Consider the following 26,563-nt stretch of genomic DNA (forward strand, 5'->3'; position numbering starts at 1 on the left):
GTGTCACTTTTCGGCAATAGAAAAAAATAGAAACTCATCTGTTGTGTTAACAGAGTAATATGTTGGTACTTCAACCGCGTAAATGATGGAGTGAAGGGTGTGAAATGCTTTTCCACTGAAGTAGATACATGTTTGAGTCATTATGAGTCTTTTTTGGTTATTGTGTGATCTGAAAACACTTTAACACGATTGAATCGACTTCTTTTCAGCCTTCGTGTGTGGGTGGGATTTTCCCCCCCACTTTTTTCAGAGAGTGGTTTTTTAGGGATTGAAGAATGTTTGTGTGGGTGTGTGATATTCAACAGATCTAACCGCTGATTTGAATTAATGCCTCACCTGTAACAAAGAACAATCAGACTGCGTAATTGCGCACGGTGTGCTGAGCGCAGCTGATAGGACTGGAGTACCTGTTTGGCCATATTCTTGTTGCTCGTTCTTATTTAAAACTGCCGTGTTTGATAAGAAATAATGCAACTTTGTCTCTTCTTATCCTGTGACAAGGATCCTTTTTGATCAAGTCAAGAACATATTTGTGAAGGTTTTTCTGCCTTGATGTAACTTAAAACTGTCCATTTTAAGTATGACCCATCATAAAGTGCAGATATTCGCGTTTTTCAATTGAGAATATCTATCAGTCAGGATCAAACGCCTTTAAATTTGGTGTTTATAATTTTTTTTTCTCAAGTGAGAATGATTTGTGGTGATATCCCCGTGCGCTGACTTCTTTCATTTCAGGCAGTTGTTTAAAAAAACGTGACAGTTTTTAGGGGGCACTAAACACATTTCACTGCAGACGCCAATGAAATCTGCCCAGTAACAATCGTACAGCCTCATTCGAGGGCTGAGGAGCTATTGGCTATGCAAATAGGAGGAGGAAGCAACTTAGACTGGAAAAAAAACTTTAAAGAGACATTTCCACCACTTTTCTCACAAGCACTGCTATAGAGCCAGCAAGCTTCAGATGGAAATTAACAGCTCTAAAGCTCTGAGGACTTTACAGTCCCCAGTCTTCCCCTGATGCACCGATGTCTCGTTTCTTTCACGGCTCGCTCTTTGAAGTTGACTAAGAATGGGACGGGGATTAACATATTTACCCATGCAGATTCTCTTTGTGACTGTATGTGAGGCTAAATCATTTGGCAGTCATTTTTTTAATTATCTGCTCAACGACTTACATTCTCGTTTCCACCTGCTTGTTTTTCCATGTAAATGATGACAGAAGTCTAATTAAAAGTATATAAATATGTGTGTGTGTGTGTGTGTGTGTGTGTGTGTGTGTATATATATATATATATATATATATATATAGTGATTTTCTTTCTGTTGATATTATTTGTGTTGTGCAAATCCAGCGCGTCTCATCTTTGTGTTATCTTTAACAGAAGATTATGCAAAAGAAAAAAAAGTCAATGCTGCTAGAAATTTCCTAGAAAGTTATCTCATAAACCACAAGCAGCTTTGTGGCGGCTATAAAAAAAAGTATAAGATGATGTGTGTCCGTCTATGTGCGCTGGCGGGTTTGACGTCTATGCGGACGCGCGCGCGTGCGCGTGCGCGTGCATCTTTAAGTGCTAACTTGTATTTATGGCTGCTTGCCTACAGTATCTACATGCATCACATCTGCACCAAGGTTCACCGAGTCCATTGCAATGCAATGAAAAAAGTGGCAGACATCAATAAATTAGTTCTCTCATTGGCTCCCTAATCTGAGCTAATATACAAATTATTTTCACAAGAGGGCTCTTGAAGCACTTCATCAACTAAAGCTGACTTCTGGGAGCCTTTTGATGCTGAAAATATGTGCAATAATAAAGCAACAATGAACATATTGTAACAATTCTATATCCTGATTTTGTAACGATCATCATAAGTTCATCAGGCACCAGCATCAACAAGAAGCCCCCCAATAAAAATGCACGCAAGGATTGTACCTGAATGCACTGTCAGTAGGCTAAACGCTTTAACGCAGCCACAGGAATAACTCTAATTGCCTTATTTGAACCCCAGTTAGTAAAATAACGTGGCCATAGTTGGATGGTGTTATTCTGTGCTTGCCCCTACACTGCTGTGCATCTGCATCTAAAATGCATCAAGTTTGGTGAAAGTTGTCTTTCACAGCAGGACAGTAGAAAGAGAGACTGGAATGCAGCTTGTTGTGTCTATACAGAAGTAATGCAGTTGCGTCAGTGGCGGACGCAGGGCAGGCTAAATGCGCCTGATCTTAGGCAGCGAAAGTAGAGGCGAGCTGTGGGGAGAGAGGAAAAAGTTCTCAACAAGGAGAGGCAGGACTACTCTTACGGAGCCCCTGCAGTCTCGCTTTTTATGCCTCTAAAAGACTTTTCCTGCCATCTTTTTGCATTTTCGCTCTGCAACACGCCTTTGACGTCTCCGAAAGCGAAATCCTACTTTTTAACTTCAGTGAAAACACCAGCACCATGGAGCTGCTCTGCCTCGAAATGGACACCATCATACGAGCTCGTCCCGATCCGAATCTGCTGTGCGATGACAGAGTCCTGCAGCGCTTGTTGACTATAGAGGAGAGGTTTTTACCCCAATATTCTTATTTCAAAGGCGTCCAGAAAGATATTCAGCCGTTCATGAGGAGAATGGTGGCCACTTGGATGTTGGAGGTATAGCGAAACACCGAGTGCTGACAAGACATATTATTTCCGTGCTCGACTTTAAAGCCTCTCGATTTGTTTCATTTCTTTATCGAGCAATGGTTGAAATATTCCGAGGAGCACATATGACATACGACTCATATTTCCGACTGCTATTTCCTTATATTATTCGTCGGTGCCGTTTAACGCAATTTCTTTCCATTTTTAAAGTCCGATCGCTGCGTTTACGAAAGTGGCAGCTGTGCCATCTGTGGCACCGGAGGATTTCCTTTATCTGCCTCACATGGTGTCTGCACATGTTGCCCGTTGATTATTTGATGTTATTATTTTAGATAGGCTGAATATTTTCATGCACACGTATGCACTCCCCCAATTCAATGCTGACTTGCGCTGTATCGCCATGTTGGTTTTTATAGGAGTGCTTTTAAGAGGATTTACAGTGTCAAAAGCAAAGTAACAGCGCTTAAAAACCGTCGGTAATGACAGAAGAGGGTCTTAGGTGTCCACCAAATACAGACTCGATCACAAAAAGCGTTGCGATCGCTTTAGATATCTATTTAAATGTCGGGAAGGGCGAGGGCCTTATCGCTTCTTTTGGTCTCCAGTGACTTGCCGAAGATTTCTGTTCATTTGTTGACGATCCGTCAAATATTTCCGGTCAACAGCCTTCTCTAAACAATCTGGAGTCTTTCCTCTTTATTTTCATGTAAATATTGTCAGAATCTGACGCACTGGAGATTTTTTATTAATTTTTGAAATAATTATATCGGCTCGGCGGTGAGGCACGCCACACCAGCCGCTTGCGACTTGCCTCTTATTTTGACATTTTCTTGATATTTATCGCGCATGGATACGGATAGGAATTGTCGGATATGATGTGGAAGAGTCTGCTGAACATTATGGTGTGAAGAAAGTCGCTCCAGATAATTTATTTCTATTTTTAAATATTTTATGAAAATATGACGACTGTTTTAAAAAAAGTGTGTTTCCGTGTGCTGCGCTTTCCTGGTGTTTTTTTGGCTCGGCTGATTGTGACTTGAATTCATTTCTTAGTGAATGAACTGCAGGAATGCGAGTCTATTGCGAGTATGTGTCTTAAAGTTATTTCAGTCTTTGTGAAATAATTTCTTTCGAATTATTTTGTGATGTCGCAACAGATCTGGGCTGGGCGCAAATTCTTGGCTGAGCCCCAACTATGTGTGTCATTGATTTTAAATGTGCTCTTATGTGATCACTCTTTTGTTTCGTTATTTCACAAAAGTTTTATATACGTTTCAAGCGCTGAAAAAGAAGTCACGTGTCGTCAACGTTGTCGCCTTGTGTGCTGTCTCCTTATAGGTTTGTGAGGAGCAGAAATGCGAGGAAGAAGTTTTTCCCTTGGCCATGAACTACTTAGACAGATTTCTAGCAGTGGTACCCACCAAAAAGTGTAACCTGCAGCTGCTGGGAGCAGTGTGCATGTTTCTTGCATCCAAATTGAAAGAGACTCGTCCATTAACTGCAGAGAAGCTGTGCATCTACACAGATAACTCCATCAGACCACAAGAGCTGCTGGTAAGCGACAGTTCTACGTGTTTCACGCAGTTTGCAGTAACACATCTGCAGACTCACATTGTCACCATCAGCTGGTTAAACATATTACATAACTTCTTCTTCATCAGAGCACGTTTGGAAGCCGGGATTAATCCGGTTGTTCTGAGTATTTCCTTATTTAAAGGTTTCAAATGTGAGGTATACTCGACACTGTCCCCATTTCACTGAATCGGTTGTCCAGGCTTTAGACATGAAAGGCGCAGGAAGGAGCTCAGCGCAGGATTGTTCTACAAGGGCTCTCTTTACTGTATAAGACCCTCAAGGCTTTACAGTAACCTTCCAGCCTGTGCGGTGGTCTCCATCGCCATCTGCTGGTAGATATTTTTCACAGATCAGCGAGGTCATATTGAACTGGAGCCAAAGTTCTCTGTTCCTGTGAGCTAGAGAGGGAGAGACGGAGAAATTCAAGTTTGCCTTTTACAGTTTAGCTGGTGTCCAAAAATAACTGTGGATGCACACATTGCTGACGTGAGGTCACGAGTCACTGTTTCTGATTCTAACTGCACATGAAACCCACGGTACAGAAAAAGTCACCATTCTGTGTCCTGTGTAATGAATATAAGCTCTGTTGTGCTGGCAAACCAATTAATTAAGTCAGTTTCACATCAGATAAGTATTTTCCCTCCTGCTCTGTGGCGCTACATAAACATTCCTCAGTAAACAACAGCCAATCCCACCCATGTTGTGAAAGAGGCCACATATTATGATTCAGACGGGGCTGATGGTTGCAGGCCTGCCTCGCTGCCTGACTGGCGGCTCTACCCACTGAGCAGACTGCCGCTGCAGCACATTCAAGTCCCCGACGAGCTGCTGTTGATTTGTTGCTTTCCCGTAATTTTCTGGAATGACAATTTCATTTGTTTAATGAAGGTTCCGACTCCGAGCCAGCGTGTTAAAGTTCCAGTTTCAAACAGCTTATTTTGAAAAGAAAAACAAAATGCGCTGCTGTGGCTGAAAACTCGTATCATTTGCATGCAGTGCTGCACTTGACAAAAAACCGTCTCTGATACCTTCATGTTCAGACTGCAGACGAAGCCCTCAGTCCTTGAACTGGTTTGCTGAGGCCTCCTTTCTGTGTTTCTGTATAAGGCAGTATTTTGGCTGACACGCAGATACAGGAAACAGATCAGCTGCTCGGGGCATGTGATCGTTTTTTTGTCCTCATCTTTAGTAAGAACTTCTTGTAAAGAGAACCACAATTTTACGAAGAAGGTGTGACCAGAGGAAGGCAGTAAGCAGAAGGAAGTGGGTGATACCAGATTGCCACCCTTGTCAGCATAAAGCATGTGTTGCAAGGTTTGTCGCAGCTATTGCTATAGGCTTTGGTGTTGCGTACTGTCATCGATGGAAAACGCCTTTTAATGGCAGGAGGCTGCTAATGATCAGACAAAAACGTTGCTGTAGCCAGAAGAAGACGGCTTTCACTTTATGAAACTCCAGATTTCATCAGAAACATGTCCTGTTTCTCAGTCTCTCAAACATCAGCAAGATAGCAAAGCATGACATGACTGACAAAGGTCACTTTGATTGGGACAATGCATGCTGCTAGTAGGGGCGGCCATATTGAATTGTCTCATGACCGAGTCCATGTGGTCTCTCCTTCTTAAAGGGAAAATGAAGAACATCCATCCTCCCAGTCACAAGGCTGCAGTGCGGAACCAAACCGCTGAAATTTTTTCCCAAATTAGTCACCAGCTCTTTCGTTAATCACCTCCTCCTCTAGGAAGTGAAAGTAACAATGCAGTCTCAGAAAAGAGAACGCCACACCTCGTATCCTCACCCCGTGTTACAGACGTGCAGATGGATGAGCACGTGTCAGCACATCCTGCTGTGAGATCTAAATGAAAGACTCAGATGCTGATTAATCAGAGTTTCAGTCTTTCCTCAAGACACTTCATGTGGAAAAACATAGTAACTAAGTGCTGCAGTGTATAAATAGGATTCTGATTGATATATTGAGATAAGAGATGACATACTTAATGCTGACTGTGCTCAACAGACATAGGCTGCTTATCCGTGTTCACTCTGCGCTCACACAGCAGAGCCTCTGATGGGCCTCTTTAGGAAAGTCCCCACATGCCAGACACCAACAGGGAGGGAGACAGTGATGCCGGGTCACCTGGGTTGGTGGCACTGCTGGTGATTCTCTGTCCCAGGCCCAGCCGAGCAGAGACTAATAACAATAACACTTAACCTCCAGATGCTCGCCGTGTATGTCACATTAACACACTTTTGGCTCAAGCGCACCTGGCTAAACAATAAAAGTGCAGAGCTGCAGCTGAAGTTGTTTTTCCGCCATCCCTTTTCTGCTCGCTCGCTCTAGGAATGGGAACTGGTGGTCCTGGGGAAGTTGAAGTGGAACCTGGCAGCAGTAACACCGAACGATTTCATCGAGCACATCGTGAGAAGGCTGCCGCTGCCCGAGGATAAGCTGGCACTTATTCGGAAACACGTCCAGACCTTCATCGCCCTCTGCGCCACAGGTAGGAAACGTTCGATTCGATTCCCTGCAATGAATCGCTGAGCCAGTCTGGACGAATTGAGTCCAAAGATGACCGTGTCTTTTCCTTGATCTTTTTTCTGTCGTCTGTGCCAAATCAAACCAAGCGCTAATGGCTTACGCTAGCATACTTTGTAGTGTTGTCTTTGCCGTTTCTTCTTTCAGGGCTGTGTCAAAGTCTTCTTTGGAGATCTGTTATGGGCCAGTCACAGCTAGCCTTACCTTCAGTGAGAAAATATTCTTCCTAAGAAAAGCATTAGTCGTAAAAGTGTCAGCCTCTCAGGTCTGACATCCATCGTCTGTCTTCTCCCAGCGGCCTCTGAAGTAACGCTTCAAAGCCTGATTGAGGGGGTCGAAAAGACAAACGGACAAGGGTGGAGGCAGGCAGACCATTGTCTTTTTACACTTGAGCTGAATGGTTCCCGTAAGATCAAACATGCAGGGAGGGATGGAAGGAACGAGAGCCTCAACATGATATGAAGAGAGAGTGAGGTCAAAGTGGGAAAGATGCAAGAGGGGTGAGGGGAGTCAGAGCCAGAGGAGGGTATTGTTTTTGTGCTGCCAAATCTGAGGCATGTCATGTTTTCAAATTTCCTACGTTCTCTCTCTTAACTTCACACGCCTCCACGCCCCGCTGCTGGAGGACATGATGGCGTTTGCAATAGGGCAGATTTCCCTCAGGTCACCACGATCAGAGCTACAAAGCAGGCGGGGCCACGAGCACCTTCCTCCACTGCTTCTGGGCACGCTCGAGGACTTTGTGCGAACGTTTACTTTGGATAACCGCACAAGTCATCCTTAATAATGCTCTTTGCCCCCCACAAACTGGTCAGCGACCAGCAGCTGCTTCATTTTCTCTGCAGGTCACAAATAGGAATGCTAACTAACACCCCCCCCACACACACACATGGGAAACACCTCCTTCTGCTGACAACATTGGGAGGAGTGTACACAGTTAGATGAATAGATACGTGACAATCGCAGCATGAGGCGATCTCCTGCACCGATTGTGCAATGGATTCAATGCAGACAGCAGAGTCTGAGATGACGCTTCATTTTTTAATACTTTCCCTGTGTCCTCAGTCCGGTTCCCTCAGTTTTCTCATATCTCACTTTTTTCCTGTCTCACCCCGTATTTTTGCCAGAGGATTAATGTTTGGAATGACAGCGTGTCAGGGATCGGACCTATTCCCCAAGCAACGTTGCGAAAGACTCGGCGCGCACTTTGTCCGTAATTGCTTCAATGAGGCAGTGGAAATAAATTTACGAGGATCGTCCTCCTGACACTGTACTCCAGGAGAGCCTCGCTGTGGAGATCGCTCTGGACCGTCATCGGCCGTTTATTTGTGTACACGCTCCGTATCCAGGCAAGCACGAAGTGAGGGCAAAATGAGGAAAGATACAGCACGAGTGAGTCAACGGTTTGGTGCATCGGAGGATCTCTGGGAATACGAGACCCGTTTGTGAAACATTGCTAGCTGTAAATCTTCGGGTTATCTGGTGAGAATCCTCCTCGAAGACATCCTCTGAGCAGAGTTGAGAAGGTAAAGGCGCAGGAGGATTTCTCTCTCGGGAGGATTTACGTTTACGAGCCGGTCGACAGCGGGGTCACCTGTGGCCTCGGTCCCACCGCCGCTGTCCCTTTACGGGAAAAGAAACCACGCGTAAAACCACGGCTCTGTTCTCGAGAGGAGAATAAGGCCTCTGGTTCCTAATGGCTCCTCTCTTTTGATGAAACAGTTCCGTTCGGGCCACTCGGTGGGATTTTGTCAGGTGGCGCAGGCTGGCTCTGTATTAATTAATAACATTGGCTGGTCCATTCAGGACTATGCAAATGGCTCAGGGGCTCAGCTAGAGACTGGGAGAAAGGAGACAAAAGGCTTGGCCCTTACATTTCATATGCAGAGCCGTGTGAGGGTCAGCGCTGCAGGGCCACTTGATAGGAAACGCCAGCGTTTCCCTCAGGCAGGCTGCCGGATAATAGCCCAGAAACAAGCTCATTAAGGGAGATTATGAACCTCCGTTCCTAGACACAGACACCGAGCACTCTGAGCTTCCTCTTCTATTCTTATTCAATCGAGTTAAAGTGGGAGAATGGACGGGGTGCGTGGGGCAGACAGATGCAGCCCAACCTGTCTGCTGCGGTCATTGAGCCCCATCTTCTTGCCATATTGGCAGGGTGCATTTTTTCTGTAATGGTATGCATGGAATGGTGACAATGGTCACAGAAGCTGATCAAAAGAAATCTCTGGATCCGGGCCAGCAGCGCTGTCCAAGAGAGACTCGACACAATGCAGATTTCGCTACAAGTTGGGATCTAAGTAATGAGCGCTCGTTCTTTTGTCTCCGAATAGTATTTGATCACTTATTGCTGGTATGTGGAAGTGTCTTTCAACTACGTATGAAGGGACTTGATGATTAACTGGTTAGTTTATCGGGACAACTAATGATTCACTAGCTGACAAACACGAGGGAACTGGAGCCGTGCTTACTTTCAACTGCGGTGTAACTTTGGTATTATTCTGTTTATTTTATTCCCAACCTGCATGTTGGGAATGTTTCAATTTAGCTTTTTGGAAACCGGCAGCTTTCGGCCTCTTTGGCCTTTTCTGGGTTCCACGAGCTGCGTCTTTAAATCGGCGACAGCTCAAATGTCGCAGCTTGATTCACAAGCCCTCTTTCTTTTGTTTTGCCTGTTAAGTCTCTCTAGTCCAGAGGCAGGAATGCTCCTTGTAGCTTCGACTCCAAGCGGCCGTGGCACGGAGAATCCCCTCCAGCCTGGGCTCAGCATTGTAAAGATGGATGATTCATCTCAGATGTGTTCAATGAAAAGAGCTTTGCTGGTGTTTGTTTACATAAAATCCCCTCCGTGTTTGATGAGTCAGAACCCGAACAAATTAGCCACCTTCTCCAGCGAATTATCCTTTCCCTGCACGCTCCGCTGATGTGAGGAATCATGTCCGGTCCGCCTGCATTGTCAACAGATGAAGCAGGAAAAGGCTTCCTGACAGTATGTGCCCAGTAACGTGACACACAGGGTGAATCATCGAGTGGCACGTCCTGAGTTCTCCTCTTCACCTCGCTGTTTAATCAGCACCACAGTATAAATCCTGCGGCTGGTTGAGTCACGCCGGAGATCGCAGACATTTTGCTTCGGCTGCTACAATTATCCCAGCAAAAAGGTTTAGAAATCAAAATCTTCCGTGTTTTTCTCGGACGTCATGTTAACCACAAAGACTAATATTTGTACTAAAGTAAATGCTTTGGTTCCAGATCGCTTGACTCAGTGCAATAATCCTTTCTGTCATCGTTGTATTCTTACTCAGTTGTATATAGCATTTGTATTTGTATTCTATTTTTATCTTATTGTATATTTATTTTATTTTATTCTACTGTATATAGTATTTTATTGTATTCTGTACAGCTGTGTACTGTATTTATTCTTATTGTATTCTAATTTTTGCCTCATAACTTTTGCACTGTCCACTTCCTGCTGTGACAAAACAAATTTACCACGTGTGGGACTAATAAAGGTTATCTTATCTTATCTTATCAACATTTTTCTCAGCACACCGTCCCCTAATTTTTGTCTTCCTCTTTAAAGGCTACTTGATACGGCCTTCAAATGCTGTCATTGGGATTTAGTTCTTTATTTCAAAAGCAGGACGTGAACAGGGAAATATAACTGTTGCATCTAATCAAAACTACTGCGACAGCACTTTGAGGTTGTTGCAGGAGCGATACACTAAACGGAAGATTGTTTTTGCTATTCAGATGAGACTGATGAAGACACAGCAGGCAAAGGGGGTGGGTTACAAAGCAGCTTGCAGATGTGCTACACCTGTTGGCACGCTAATGCGACTTAAATGGCGTGTCATATTATGACAGTTTCCGAGTAGATGCATAGAAGCTGATGTGAGCGGCCACTGAGGTCAGCTAAACGTCTGACCTGTGGCTGAGCGTCACTTTGTGGCCTGTCGGCGCCGACGCGATGCTTCTGTGAGAGGAGAGCGGTGCATGGTACCGGCTGTGCCTCGGTTTGTCTGTCAGGCACAGCCGAGATCGTGTTTACAGATTGTTTATTCGTTCTTTAACAATGAGCAGGGAATTTGTGGTGATTGCTGAGGTAACGATGGAGCAGCAGACACTGAGTTACAATAGTCCACACGATGTCATCTGAAAGGGACGAATAGCCCGAGATTTGTGAATGAAGCTTAGTCGATTTAATCCAAACTGTAACCATGTTCGGGAGAAAAATCGCTCTCCAAATCTGTACGCTCCTCAACACTGATGTTACTCAAGACTGCAGCTGTGACACAGGATGTGATAGCGAGAGGCTAAAAGGGCAGCTTACAATTAACACAAAATTCTGAGCAAGAGCGTGCAACTCTCACAGGTTTGGGTTTGTCCGTTTGTTTCCAGAGTGACAGCCAGACAGGAAGCAATGGAAATGGAAATGACAGAAATATCAAGTTGTTGTTTGTTAATTTGGCGTTTGTGGAAAAAAGCCGGCGTGTGGGCCTCGGCCAGCCGCGGTAGGTGGATTGTCTTCTGAGAAGCTCTCCACAGAGGTCGTGTTGGCTGACGGTCTGTGTTGCGTTAGTGGTGAAACATACTGTCATGCCAGTCCTAAAGAGATGTTTGCTTTTAACCTTAATCAGTCAACCAAACCCCGCGTCCTCGTAACGGCGCTCCCTTAATAAACACGTTCAATAAGCGCTACATGTATAGAATACAAGAAGCTGATTTATCGCTGTGGAAAGAGAGGTCAGGGTAAATCCGTCTTTTTCTTTGGCTGTTGTTCAACTTTCCAACTTTAATTAATTTACAATTTTAATGTGCGTGGTGTGCGTTGCAGCCACCCAGATGGAGCGGGCCATGTAGGGCAGGAGAACGTGCGACCGGTGGCCCGAGGATGAAGTTTCATGGGGTAGGAACAGGGAGGAATGGAGACGAGGGGGCACAGGGAGGAGAAAGGGCCATTGAAGGGGCTGAGAGGCGTGCAGGCCGGGCCAGCCAGCCGCTGCTCACAGGGAGCTTTCCATCGCAGGCGTCCCCACTCAGCTACATACACTGTTTATCCTCAACATGAATATCAATGAGGGCCTCCTAAAATACAGCCATTCTTCCCCCCACATGCAGCAGCCACCAGGCCCGAGTGTCAGCCCGCATCGGCTGCACGCGCACGTCCTTGTTCTGCTACAGACCTGTCTTGTCTTGAGTGCGAAAAATCAGCTTGCTGCCCACTGCCTGCCACTCAGCTCTCCCACAAACCAACATCTGTGCCGTGTGTGTGTGGGGGGGGGGGGTCAGTGTGTGTCTGCATCTGAAAGCACGCAGGCATCGGCGCATTGTTTCTCGCCTGTGTCGCTGAGGTGTCTGTTGCCTCGCCTGTCGCTCTGCGCTCGCTGCACACTTACAGTAAATCCTTGTATGCCTTTGTCGTCTCAGCCCTCTATAGAAAGCTGTGCTCTTACAGCAGTGATGTAATGCCGGGGGGCTTTGTGCGCTCTTTCCTCTTGGCTCGAGGTAGCCTTTAATAAATCGCCCCCTTGGCAGAGGCCCAGCGGCTAACACAGGGGTGTATAATAAGTTCATTTATTTGTCAACACTGAGCCCACAAGATGAGAAAGCGCCTGGCTGTGCATGTTAAAAAGGCAGTGAGAGGCTGCCTCTGCAGCTATCAAAGGGCCTACCTCTTTGATTCCAAATAAAAAAAAGAAGAAGGAAGAAAAATCTCCTTCAGAGCCATCGCACGCGGTTTGCTTTGCAATTGAATATAGCAATATGTTAATGTGCAGGCTGTTTCTATGCCCCCATTGCTCACTCCTCTAACCCAGAGGTGGCCCAGGAACAGAGAAATACTTGCAGGGAGGGATTGGGGGTGGGGGGTTGGATGGGAGGCAGGAGGTGAGGGTCACTGGAGGGCAAGTCTTTTCTTCTTCCAAAACTTCACAAGGGTCTGGACGCAGACTCGAGAGCGATGTGCAGCAGAGTCGTCTAGCTCCCCCTCCTCCCACCACGCCTGCGACCTTCCCCTCTTTTCTCCCGCTTGCCTCGTCACCACACCGTCCATCGCTGCCCTCTTCGTCTTCCTCCCCCCCCTGTCAAGCCCCTGTCCTCAAGTCCAGCCAGGGTCTTTGTGCAGCCTGTCTAGCTGAATTGGAATCGGTGGCGAGAGGATGGATGCCGCGTCCCTCATTTGGGTGAAATGAGGTGATGACTCTGGACAATGGAGTCACACTCTTCTGCCTTCCCTCTCATAGGCCCGCCACTCCATTAATATGCTAAAAGATAGGAGGGCCGCCAATGCAAACCGCTGCCTGTTGTAGCAACAAAGACGGCGGCATGTGTGCCATTCACTGGCCGTCCAAGCGGGCCATGTGTTACCCAAGAAGAAAGGTAGAAGTTGAGCAAGACATAAAGAGAGAATGCAGAAGGGTGTGTGTGTGCGTGTGTATGTGTGTGTGCGTGTGTATGTGTGTGTGTGTGTGTGTGCGTGTGTGTGCATGGTGTGTGTGTCGTGTGTGTGTGTGTGTGTGTGTGTGTGTGTGCGTGCGTGTGTGTGTTGCGTGTGTGTGTGTGTGCGTGTGTGTGTGTGTGTGCGTGCGTGTGTGTGTCGTGTGTGTGCGTGACGTGTGTGTGTGTGTGCGTGTGTGTGTGTGTCGTGTGTGTGTGTGTGTGTGCGTGTGTGTGTGTGTGCATGAAGAGAAAACCTCTCCCTGTCTGTCTGTCTGTCTCACTGTATGCCAGTTGCCTTTTCGGGCTTCTGGCCCGTTCACAAGCTGTCTCATTTGCATTATGAATGACAGCGAGGGGAGCTAACAAGGTTATTGGTCTTTGAGACGCACGCCTGTGACCACACGTGGAAAAAGGACCTACAGCAGTGCGCATTGGCAAAGGCACTGAGCCTCTTTATTCCTTCTTTTCCAAGCGCTATGGGGCTTTTTTCAGCGAGCACACGATTTACTCAGGAGATGGAAGAAAAGGGGCCGGGCTGGGGAAAGGGGGACTGCATCGGGGTGAGGGTGGTTGCTTTTCAGCTCCTTTACAAGCCCAGTGAACCCTCATTATCCAGGCCCCTGGTCATTAGCGAGCCCAGCGTTCATAGCCGGTGCAATAGAAGGAGTATTTATTAGCTGACTGCTAGATTACTAAATCATACCGTATCTGTACCGTGCGAACTGAAATGTGCAGTAAAGAAACCAGTGGTAAATACATGCACCCACCTGACCAACGATTGTGCTTCCTGACTTCATACGCTCGTGCTTGAGACTAACAAACTCAAACGTTTTTATTCCTCTAACAGATTTCAGATTCGCCATGTACCCTCCATCCATGATCGCTACAGGAAGTGTGGGGGCAGCGATCTGCGGCCTGCAGCTCGATTCGGCCGACCAGTCGCAGTGGGGTGACAGTCTGACGGACCTGCTGGCAAAGATTACAAACACAGAAGTGGTAAGTTTACCTATCACTGTAGCTCGATCGATTTAAACATGCAGCGTGTTCCAGCACTAAGAGGTAATACTTACATCTGGAATGTAGGGGATTTGTTGCTGAGTAATATTTTAATCAGTATGACTAAATATTAGTGACTCTGCAGACATCGGTTACATGTTATCTGGTTATCAGAGTACAAGTGTTACAGTAACTATGATTCAGTGCTTAATCAGCTGTTTCCTGCACTGGAAGCTAACTTTTGGAAGTCTTTAGTAGACATTTCTAGTGAAGTGACACATTTAAGTTATCTTATTACCACTGAAACAAACAGGTTTTGCTTTTCTCAAGTAACTGGGTTGTTTTTTTTGCCCGACCAAACATGCTACTCTGTTGGAAAGCACATGGCAAGTTAAGAAATGCCACATGCTTGTTGAGGCTGTGTGTGCGCAACAGACAAAAGTTGAAATGTCACTGAGTTTTGGCTTCACACAGGCATATTTTAGGGCAGATTTACTGCCAATTTTAATAAAAATGAGCACGAGACTGATCGATATTTGTCTCGATGACTTGTCTTTAAAACTATCAGTCCAGCAGCTGCCTCGTGTAAAGGCTCCTCTAAATCGCTCTGTAACTGACAGGAAGGCCGGTGAAGCTGTTGTGCGGCTGCCTGGTACAGTGAATGTTGCACCAGAGGATAAGCTACGTCCAAACACAGGCAGGGCCCCTGCTAGCTCTGAGATTCCTGGCTTTCATCATACACCAGAGAGGATTTTGTCTGTCTGTAGTTCGCTGCTAAGACGAGTAGCTGGGCAGAAGCGTAACCTGTGAAGTTCTTCTTCTTTAGTCCCCGGAGGGTAAGCTGTCGAGCACAGGTCCACAACCACCACCTTGCCAGGAGTGCTGCTAATACCTAACGTGATGAAAACGTCTTTTGGTTGGTAATGGCAGACTTAATAATCTAAACTGTGTGCAGAGTGCACAGGGGGCACGACACAGATCCCGAGCATCGGCCGTGGCATGTTAAATTCTGCCTGAAAAGGAGGCAGAGGGGGAGGAGGAGGTGGAAGAAAGCTGTTGAAGTGTGAAAAGGACACCGAGGGGGTGTTATGCCTCCCTCGCGACAATCGGGCCTCTCTTGTCTCCTCCTATGGTCCATAATGCAGCGCTGCTGGAGAGCATGGCTCCCTCTGGTGCGAGCTGTGTGAAGTCTCGCTCAGCAGCTGAGGAAAAACAAATAGTTGGCCTCAGCAGCACAGGGCCTCGGTGTGTTTTAGGCTGCTAGGTCTTAGACTCCGGGGAATTAAGTGGCGCTGTGTCTCAGCGATCAACTCCTTACATTCCTGGATTCAGACAAGCCACGGCTCGCGGTAAACACGGGAGAAAAAGCACAAGGCGCCCGTCCTAATTCAACATATAGGGCTTTAGTATGAACTGCCAAGCAAAGCTTAGGGTATTAAAAGATTTTCCTGAGATCCTCGCATCAGGCTCGTGCACCACGTGCAACACCAGCAAAAAATCTCACTGCCCAGAATTACCTGTCAGTATTAATAAGTGGCGTCAGTCCTATTTACGCCCTTTGTCAGTCTCAGCGTCCACGCTTTGGTGAAAGAGGAAATGCTGTGTCATTTTAGCAGCGACCCTACCTTCATTTAGACTTCAGACACCAGCGAGGTGGTACGAGTCTAAAAGAGTACGCGTAACATACCCCGTGTGATTTTGGCACAGCGGCTCGGCGAGCAGCGACTCGTAGCCGCTCGGCCAAAGAGCCAGGCGAAATATGAAGGCCGAGTTTCGCCAACCGCTGCAGCTGCTGCTGCCAACAGCGCCGTGGCCGACGCCACCCCCCGGCACCCCGCTGGCATGTGCGGTATCCAGAAGCTGCGGTTTTCCAGTGGAAATGCGATAGGGCCAAGTCACCATCTTTGGGCCATTGCAGGAATGCGTGTTGCCTCGCAAACACCTGGTGTGGCCTTGTGGGGCGAGCAGACGGGGCTGTGTGTGTGTTTGTGTGTGAGATGAGCAGAAATGTAAGAGTTCGGTTTACTCTTCATTGATTAAAACAGGAAACGGCGGCAGGAGAGGGTTTAAGAGCACCGCTTCCCAGATTTGTTTTCTCTCAATCTTTCATTCATCTTTTTCAGCCGGGGTCACATGCTAAGACACCGGAAACACATTTTCCCATTGCTCCCTTTGTTTTTCTTCCTCTTTTTTTAATCACAGTTATTTCCTGGGGACAAAATGCTTGTAATAAAAGATGCTTTTATTACGATGGATTATATCTATTAGCACAGCCTGTGGCATCACTTGTGGTGTTTCAGGCATGCGGGCTAAAGAAAGGGAAAGGTCACATTTCTATTGTAACTTGTGGAAATTCAAGTCATGTGGTGACTTCTTATTTCCAGCGTCAGCCCCGGGATATTTTGTTTTCAGATTCCCTGAGATTCGTAGTGCGTCCCTGCCTGTGTGTGTGTTTCAGCTGTCTGACCACCAAATCCTCCCAGAGTAGCCAACACTGTCTTGTGTGGTACAGTCAGCAGTTAAAACACATTCCATGCTTCACACATTTCTTCCTTTTGGTTTTGTCTGTCTGCACGACTTCCTCCTGCTGCCAGTGTCACAAAGGCCGCCCAGGGATACAGTGCATGCCACGATTTGTCAGACTGACAGACTGTTGCAGTATGATGCATGTTTGGGGTGGGCAGAGGGAGGACTATGACTACAAGAAAGGATGAGAGGTGGTCATGTGTTTTCCGGTTTGAGGCTGCAAAGCAAGATGCTTAAGTGCAACGCCGCGTCCCGTGGTGAATTTATTCAGCGCTGTTGGCCCCTTCATTGTCCGAGTACCTACAGCTTCTGTGGAAACAGCATCGGTGTTTCCAGTAGTCGCACACTGAAGTCATTAAAGGTTCTCAAAGCCCACGGGGCTTGGCGAGGGATCCGAACCGCCGCTCTAAAGAGCAGCGCAGACGGGGGGAGAATGTCTTTTAAGAAATGAAGGCGTGCATTCTTGCGGTAGGACACAAGCAGTTCCTTTACATGTTCGGCGTTTGAGTCCATTTTCTCACAGGATTTGAGATTTTATGACCAATGAGGCACATGTTGGTGGGAAGACTTTGCATGTGTGTATGAACACACCCCCACATTAGTGGCCACCCTCTGGAGAAGATTAAGGGACAGACTCTGGTGGGGTTTCCTCCATGTCAAAGCCAATGCTGAGGAAAGTGTTTGCCCAGAGGCGTGCAGCCCAGATCAGTCAAAAACTGTTAGAATTAAGACGTCAGGGGAGCCCTCACTTAGTATTTTGGTAGTGGCCTTGTAATGGCTTCTTTTTTCACATAGTATATAAATCCTCTTCCTTCTGTTATGTGTCGTGCTGTTTGACCTTTGACATTGTGACCTTTAGCCACAGCTCCCTGAGAGCAACTCTGGCGTGAGTGAGGGCCCGGTTCCTATTTCATCGAGGCTCCGCTGCACCAGAGGCTGTAACGGGCTGGACTGAGGCCATCAGGTTTAAATTAGCTGTAAATTTCTAAAGAATGTCTCAGCGCTCCACAAGCGGTGCACTTTCACTCGTCTTTTCAGTCATGATTCCCACTGATGTCTCGTGCTATAAGGCGCAGGTCATGCATGCATGTGCGTGCACAGAGCTAAAAGGAAGCAGCACGGCTTCAGTTGTTTTTGAAGTGTTTTACCACCAGAGAGCAGTGTTAGCTCTCTGTTAGGGACAGCATTTTGTTCTCAGGCCAAAGGTTTCTCAGTCAGTCAGCTCTGCAAAGTACACTTGGCATCTTCTTCATGTGCGTTATTAATGGTTGGTCACCTGCACCTTATGCTACATGATATCACTGTTGTTGTTTTGCAGCAACACAGAATTTTTTGATTTCATATGTCATCATTTTAAATCTGATAATTAGTTGGAGCTCCTGGGACTAAAGATCCTTTGAGGTCCTTTAGGTATTTAATGACCCTCCTTAAAACAGTTTGACCTTTCTCTGACGCTAACAGCCCATTCAGCACTCTTTTACACCAACCCCCCCTTCCTACCCCCGTCTTACTGCGCTGCACTGTCCCCTCTCTCAACCCTCTCCCGGGGAAGGATAAGAGGCCTTGGTGCTGTTGAGGAGTTTGTCTCCCAGGTGGATTCTCAGCTTTCCTTGGTGGCCTTTGATGGTGTAAGTCGATGCGGCTGGGTCTCAGATGGATCCCCTGCAGGCAGGCAGGCGCACAGACTGGCTCTCGTTAAAAAAGCACCACCTTTGTGTTCCCACAGGAGGTGGATGTAATTAACATAGCTTTAATACTACCTGTGTTTTCAGCCGCCGTTGTCAAGACGACTCCTGTTTGGGTTTTGTGTGTTTTGGGGAACAGCAGAGGTGGTGGGTGGCTGGATGGGGGAGGGCAGAGGTATGCATGTGAGTGTGTGTGTGCATGCCGGTGCATGTGCGTAGGCTACATGAGGACGATAGTGATGGTATTCGCTGCACAACCCCGGTGGGCTGATGTAATGCTTGGGTCTGGCCCATGTCTGTTGTTTTTTGGAAGCAGCAACTCGAAAGTCAGCTGTCATTTAAAATCACAGCGAGACGCCGTCATCGTGGCCGAAGCACTTTCTGAACAGCAGATTGATATTATAGGGCATAATATTTGTGTTACGTGCTTGATATAAAATTTAAAGGTTTAACTTCTAAGTTTAAATTGTAAGTAGCAGAATTGGTTTACTCTTTAGTTTCATGATAAAGTCTCGCTGTGAATGTGCCCGATCGTACCAAACTGGAACTCTGAGTTGATGAAGAAGCAGGAAAAACGCACTTCCTTGACTGCAGATTTAAAAAGATTGATGTAACCTCTCGATTGTCTTTTGCATTGCAGGATGTTCTAAAAGAGTGCCAGGAACAAATCGAGCGCGTGTTGGTGAGCAGCCTACGCGAAGGACGACAGCAGCAACAGCAGCAGCAGCAAACTCAGAGAGGCCCGAGTGGGAAAGGCCTGGACGAGCTGGATCAGTCCTCCACCCCGACAGACGTCCGCGATGTCAACTTGTGAACCACCAGAGGGCAGCATTGCACAGGATTTACAAAAACAAAAATAGAAACCAACAAAAAAAACTCAATTTTCTTAAAAGCAGAAAAAAAGAACAAAATGTAAAAATGTTAAAAACAAAAGACAGCAATGCTTGCTAGTTGTTTTTTTTGTGTGTGTAGATTTTCTGTTCTACAAGTCGAAAACACCTGCTCGCAGAATAGATTTTCGATGACGTTATAGCATAAATGCATCAAATTTGATCCGAGATGAAGCTCTGTGATGCCTTGGATATCCAGAAGGGAAGCCAATCATATTTGCATTCTGCCTGATTGTATAGTATGATCTTTTAAGTTATATTCTAACTATAGATTGATAATGAGGCTGAGACGGAAACTATTTGGAAATTGCGGGATCACACTGGGGCTTCTCTATCGTTGCGTTACGAGTACTGTCACCGTTACGTTTGAGCCGCTGAACGAGCTCCTCGACTGTTGTGTGCTGAGTGTGCGACTGAGGAAGCCGTGAGACTATTTGCCGAAAGTGGGTGGATCGCATTATCAGGGAAGACCCGGGATGATGATAATTATCAGTAGTATTAGTAATTGTTATTATTATTATTATCATTGGACGTATTTTGAAATGAATAGTAGAGATCAATAAGCTCCTTTTGTCTGGCTGCTTGTGCGTGTCAGTTTGTGGATGCAAGCGTGTTTTTGTGTGTGCGTGTCTGAGTGTGTGCGTGTCTATGTTAACAGTGATTCTACAGCGAAAGGCACTTGAATAAAGTCGCAGGCTTACAGTTCTGTATTTAAAGACAGCGGAGCGAGCCGAGGCTACATATACTTTCTCCATCCGTAGAACTGGGCATCTACGCTACGTCGCTGCCGTCGTGCATTAACAGTGTGTCGTGGTTCGTTGTTCTCCAACAATAAACCTGTGTGCGTGGACCACGAGTGATGTGAGGCGTTTGTTTATTACTGCCGTTCCGATAACGTTCGTCGCGCTTTGCGATGAGGCGTTTCTTGTGTCTGGATGGAACGTGCACAGCATGCGTGGCACATGTGAGAGCAGGAGAGTGTTGAGGAAAGTTTCGTTCCTCTGTGTCGGTGAGCGCAGAGCGAGACGAGCGCAGGCTGAGGGGAGAGGCACAGCACCGGGTGGCGGGACAGAGACGGTTTTAGTTTTTAGTGGTGCAGAAGTTTGCTGCTGTGTGGGAGACGTGGGCTTTGTACAGCCAGTGGCTGGAAGATGACGAACAATAAAACTGGTATCCGTGGCTGCGTCAGTAACGGATGCCTACAACGACACACAAAGATGTTCCTGGTTTACGTGGAAATGACACGAGGAAGTAAGACCGTACGCTGCCAGGTCACGCGTTGGGAATCTTTTGGGGCGGGGCGGGGGGGGGGGGGGTAGAGGATGACAATAACTGTCAAAGCTCATCTGGAGTACCGCATAGGGTTGTTTTCAACACCCCTGTATGATTTTAATGGCAAAGCACTTTGCAAACATGCTCCCCAGGAGATGATTAAATTGAAATGGACGGTGATTGGAGGTGAACAGATGTTTCATTTTTTTTCCTCCTTAGCCTTTTCTTTGGTTTACTTTGAAGGGCTGGTTTCCCAACGTCAGTCATTTGCCTTTAAAGGAGGAGTCAAATTGAAAAAAGGCTTCCCGCGACTTCCCGTATAAGCACATTCCAAACAAAGAAACAAAGAAACAACATTCCCAGTCAAGCAAATTGCAAGTTGATCCTGAACAAATAAGAGCATGAATTCACACAGCTTTCTGATCTGTGGGGTCGAGTCGATTTTCTTTTACAATGTCAAGAAATGATTTTGTTTTTACTTGAATTTTTCTTTCTATTTATCTGCATCACAGCCAGGGAGGCAGGGCGCTACCAGCAAGGGTGGTCTTAACATCCAGGTTTGCACATGTTCTTTAAAGGGCCATGAGGTTTGCAATGTTAAGATAAAGCAACGCCTTTGTTTAAAAAAGAATTTGTGTCGCAGTGGTTGGTCAGTTGTTGTTTTGTTGTTGTTTTCTTTCCTTTATGTTTGTTTCTGTTTATGGTGCTGGCTTCCGTAGCGCCCGTCCAGGCCAGTTGTCTGTCAGTGAACACATTTCCCCGGTGAGCTTTGCTGCTTCGAATCATTAGCAAGGGGATTCATCTGCCAGGCAGACAGCAGAACAAAGCGAGACGGCCGATTTTGTTTTGTGTGGTCACGTGGCTTTGTCACAGCAAGGTGTCTTTGACTTCTTTTTATTGTTTTCCATGACCATGTGTAACTTTGCTGAGTGTGAATGTGGGGATCGGATGATTTTCAGTAAAACTGAGCGATTTCATGACCCGTTTGCCAAATCGTCCCCCATCTGAATATTTGGTATGACCCCTTTATTTTGCCTGTTTTCCTGACGTAAGCTCTCTCCCAAACTTGTGATTCTTCCTGCAATATGTTGTTGCATATGTTCTATTTTGAGACCACCTTTGTCAATTTGTGTTTGATAATATTTTACGGGGCGACCAGACCCACAAAGGGTTTTTCTAAGACTTAGAGATACTGTATTCCAAAGTGAAGAGAGGACAGAGGAGGACTGAAGACATCGACAAAAAAAAAGTGTCAATATTTTATTGTATTTTTTGCGCTGCTAAAAGCTATGAATTTGTTTCATTTATACAAAAAAATAACATTACTTAGTTGTGATGTGTCACTTGAGTGTGCTGCTATTTTATAAACATTTGTATTATAATATAATTATTTTACTGCTTAAGAGATACATTCAGAAACCGAAGTAGATGGTGATAGAAGAACATGAAACGAGTATTCGACTGGAAATGTTCATTGTACAGTTTGACCGTTTGCTTAGATAGCATGTCTCGTTTTCCCCTTTATCTATTTTTGCTCTCCTTCTTCAGTCACATTCTGCCCATCAGTGGTATTTCCGATACCTCAAGATTACTGGATTTTAAAAAAACGCAAAATTCATCAGCTATACCTCTGCAGTTAGGGAGCCTGAAACGGAGGGGAAAGAAAAGAACGACGTGTCCTGTTGCTGTTTTAGTTGGAAAACGACTCGCTCGGTGAGATGGGGAAACCGGAAATATGCAAGGCTTCCACTTGGACTCTTTTGGAGGGGGAGCGCCGTGACGTTGCAACAGCTTCTTTGAGGATTTTGTACCGCAGATAGTTCGAGCATGTTCACTACTGTCCGTGTTGGTGCTACATCTGACTGTGTGCAAGCGAGGGGCAAAAACAGCATTCCTATGATGGCCAAAGTACAGTTCTTGCTTTATATAACCACAATCACTATGAATGTCATTAAATATCGATTCTGTATGTGAGAAACGTGTGTTTTGGTCTAAAGATATTGTGTGTGCACCACTGGAACTCCCGCAGAATAATGGCTCGAGCTGACCTGTGGCATCCAGTCATACATTTTCTGGAAGTTTCAATGGTGCAGATTTCCCTTCAAATCACCCGCTCCCCCTCCTCTATAACTCATATCATGTACCTCAAATGTCTGTTGCACAACCTCTGTTCAATAAACGTCTGCTTTAAAGGGTGTGACACCACATCAGCTCACTATTTCCCAGGCCTGTGTTCCTTTTCAGCTGTGTGTCTGTCTCCTGATCAGGACATTAGTTTGTCTGTGTGTAAGTCAGCAGCGACTTTAACTGCATCGGTGATGATGATGATGATGATGAACCTGGGACAATATGCACTCATCCCACCAGAATTTCAAGCAGTTTCTGCAAATGTGTATGAACCTGTTGATCCAGTCATGCATGCATAGTCACAAAACCAAAACGGGTTCTGGTCCTACTCCTCCTTTGGATCTGCTGCAGATTAAAAGAACCACAGCTGATGTGTTGGATGCAGTACCGTGTACGGTGTCTCCGCAGTGGAGCGTCTGAATCCTGTAGAGCTGCAAAATGTGAGGTGTCGTGCATCTCGTGGATGCTTGAACTTGGATGCAGTGTCCCTTCAGGGAGAGATGGCAGAGGCGGGGCCTTGGAACCAGTACCAGCGTCTGCTAATAAAGAGGCAGGTACCGTAAAAGGAAATACAATTTACATAACTGGTGATTTAAAAAACAAAACAAAAATAATGCATTGAAAGCCATGCAAGACTAAAGTGCAATATAAGACTGGGATACAGTGTAGCCAGCAGTAAAGAGTAAAGTAACATGAAGACCTACAAATGTGATGCGTTGTGAGCTGTGTGTGTCCTGCTCAGCCAGCAGCTGCTGTTGGAGAATGTCGGAGTAATTAGGGAAAAGGGGGAGGGGAATCTATATGAATGTCAGGAGTTTCCCAGAAGAGGCACACAGTAACAAGATCATAGTAATCACTTCTCTGGTCAGTGGGCTTACTATAAAGGCACGTGTGGCGATATGCTTTTCCACATGTTTTATATTTATATGTTCTAAGAGTCGGTGCAGTCCACATAAGTCTCAAACTCAAGCCAGTATCTTTACTACTTATCCTCCAAGATTTCTAAAAGTCTTATTTTTAATTATTACCATAACTATACAGTTCCCCTTTTAGATATTCAGAGAAAGCAGCTCTTTGTTTAGAACAGTCATTGGACTTTTTGCACTTAGTTCTCATGTAGTGTGTCACAAATCACCTTGCTGCCAAGTGAAGTTCTGCTGAGCAGCTACAGTGCTCAGCAAATTTATTAGACAACCTTTCATAAAAGCAAGAAAATGTGTATTTTAGAAATCTGTTAAAAACTTGTTCAAAATCTAAATATTATATTGTTATTTATCAGGCAAATAACAATCTGAAATCCAATCACAACAACAGTCGCCTCACAGCGCTTTATATTGTACAGTAGACCCTACAATAATACATACAGAGAAAACCCAACAATCATATGACCCCCTGTGAGCAGCACTTTGGCGACAGTGGGAAGGAAAAACTCCCTTTTAACAGGAAGAAACCTCCAGCAGAACCAGGCTCAGGGAGGGGCGGGGCCATCTGCTGTGATTGGTTGGGGTGAGAGAAGGAAGACAGGATAAAGACATGCTGTGGAAGAGAGACAGAGGTTAATAACAGATATGATTCAGTGCAGAGAGGTCTGTTAACACATAGTGAGTGAAGAAGAAACACCCAGTGCATCATGGGAATCCCCCGGCAGCCTACGTCTATTGCAGCATAACTAAGGGAGGATTCAGGGCAAGGCTGGACTGGGACAAAAAATCGGCCCGGGCATTTTGACTAGAGACCGGCCCACCAGGATAAAGATTGAAAATGTGACGTCATTCAGGGGTAAAACCGCAAAGGATTCTGGGAACTTGTGGCAAGAGGTACTAGCGCACGCAGGCTTTCAATTGAACTCAGTTACACAGCGATAAAAAGAAACCCAAAAAATGGCAAGAAGCTGTTGTATTATTAACTGCAAAGCCGGTCGCATGACAGCCACGGGAAGCCGATCGTTTTTTTTAATCGGATTACGTCGTTGAAGAGAAATTTTTAAGCCATGTTTCCGAAGTAAGAGCCGACGGATGGTCTGGATATACCAAATATAACGTCCCAGAACACTCCAGCTCACAGGTTAGTCTGCTCCAAGCATTCCCACAAAGGTCAGAGTTTTGTAGTAGTTAATACGTCATTTTTCTTAACATAATTGGTGATATAGGTTACAAGCAAGTCTGGCGCTGAACAGAAATTGTCGCGCTATGCTCCTTTATTTATTGTGCATAAATAGTGAATTGTCCTGACACAATATTGGTTTCGCTTCTGTTATTATGGTACATTGACAAAAACATATACTTTTATTCACAGGATAAAACAGTTGTTTTGTATCACTAATTGCCCAGTCGATTACAGCATACAGTATTATTGTCACTGCTACATTTCTGTGATGCTACCAGAAATTATTTCCACTACTAATTAATTACCGTTGAGCTCAAAGGTCCTATTAATAAACGGTTAACGAATGTGTATTTATGACGACGATTTGTGAGACTGGTAAACTTATGATACGTACGATGGTCTTTACTTTCTACACGGTGCATTTCAAGGTCCTGCACCCATCCGTCGGTAAACTGTACCTGGGCTTGTTGCAGTGACCTGAAGTTACTAAACTTCATGAGTGTATGCACTCACTCCAAGAACGTATATTATAAAATGAGCGTGGTGAAAGTTGGGCAGCACGCTAACGTCTTTTGTCCACTCTGTGTGCTCGTAAGGGTCTGACCCTTTCACTCCTTTGATTTTTTCCTCGTATCTTTTCTTTGTCTTTTCGTCGAGTCTGTCTTTGTACGGACCGGCATTGTTCTCCTTTTGTTTTGTACATTCCTTTTTTGTGCGGCAAAGAAAAAACAAGAAGTATTGGAACCGGAGAATGAACGTTTTGCGGTGCTGCAAATGCTTGCATTTGATGCGGTACTTGGATTGTTTTGCCACGAGTTCCCGGCATGCAATGCGCGAAAATCACGTGATTGCTAAACAAGGGGGGGGTGCATCCGGCCTCCTCGGCTGTAATTGGTCCAGCCCAGAGTCGATCATGACCAATTGGCCAATCCAACACCTTTCATTATATATACCCTTCCTAAAAAAAAAAAAAAATCCATCGGCCCATAAAAACAAAAAATCGCCAGCGGCCCACCATCCAGCTATGATTCAGGGTCACCTGGTCCAGCCCTAACTATATGCTTTAGCGAAAAGGAAAGTTTTATTACTTAACAGAAACTTAAAGAACAGTTTTGGTGTTTATCAATATTGTTAATTTAGGGCAGCTGTGGCATAAACCTTACACACTGTGGTGTTTTTCACACAAATGTGTCAATGTCAGGGTCACAGGTTTGTTGACGGCATCAACACAAGTTTTATGTTTGAAATTGAAATACAGCGATAGTGTAAAAAAACTGACACAATAAGTGAAGTCCTTACATCGACACATTACCGTTTTTAAAAAAATCTGTCAACTCACGCTTAAAAACAGAAATGTAAAAGAAACTGACACGCAGCTTTACAAAGGTCAATATTTACATATTTGTAACATTTGTAATCAGGAGCATGTTATGTGAAAATTGTAAATGCATATATGCAAGAAATTTTATTACAATAAATTCCTTCCAGTTGTTTTTAACATCTACGCCAAAAAAAATCACATTCCCAGTTGGTCTTTATTTTAAATGTAGGCATAACATTATTAGTATAAAATAATTATAGGATTTTTGATATACATTGTCCTACTACAATACAATTTTCCTTTTTTTTTATAAAATTAAGTTATCAAAAAACATTTTGGACATTGTTAGCATCATATAACTGCATATGTGGGATTTAAGTTCACTCTGTCTTCCTAAAATTATGACAACAGGCATAATGGCTGGTAATATGCAAGGTCAATATTTATGCTAAAAACATGTTTTT

At 45.3% G+C, this 26,563-nt stretch overlaps 1 protein-coding gene across 1 annotated transcript; it reads left to right on the forward strand.

Moving 5' to 3' along the window:
• Positions 1 to 1,332: 1,332 nt before the first annotated feature.
• Positions 1,333 to 22,763, forward strand: ccnd2a (cyclin D2, a). The gene is made up of 5 exons (XM_005935767.3): positions 1,333 to 2,630; positions 3,960 to 4,175; positions 6,538 to 6,697; positions 14,024 to 14,172; positions 19,024 to 22,763. Exons 1-5 carry the CDS (start codon positions 2,436 to 2,438, stop codon positions 19,195 to 19,197), a joined length of 894 nt encoding a protein of 297 aa, XP_005935829.1. The 5' UTR covers positions 1,333 to 2,435; the 3' UTR covers positions 19,198 to 22,763.
• The last annotated feature ends 3,800 nt before the right edge of the window (positions 22,764 to 26,563 follow it).

This window comes from Haplochromis burtoni, unplaced genomic scaffold, assembly GCF_018398535.1.
Source record: "Haplochromis burtoni strain Fernald_Lab_line unplaced genomic scaffold, NCSU_Asbu1 Contig_201, whole genome shotgun sequence".
NCBI classification, from domain to species: Eukaryota; Metazoa; Chordata; class Actinopteri; order Cichliformes; family Cichlidae; genus Haplochromis; species Haplochromis burtoni.

Bases quoted from the DNA above. Each gene is read 5' to 3' on its own strand.
- ccnd2a (XM_005935767.3), top strand. From the start codon at position 2,436: ATGGAGCTGCTCTGCCTCGAAATGGACACCATCATACGAGCTCGTCCC. The intron at 4,176-6,537 runs GTAAGCGACAGT...CGCTCGCTCTAG, and splicing joins TCAGACCACAAGAGCTGCTG to GAATGGGAACTGGTGGTCCT. The intron at 6,698-14,023 runs GTAGGAAACGTT...TTCCTCTAACAG, and splicing joins CATCGCCCTCTGCGCCACAG to ATTTCAGATTCGCCATGTAC.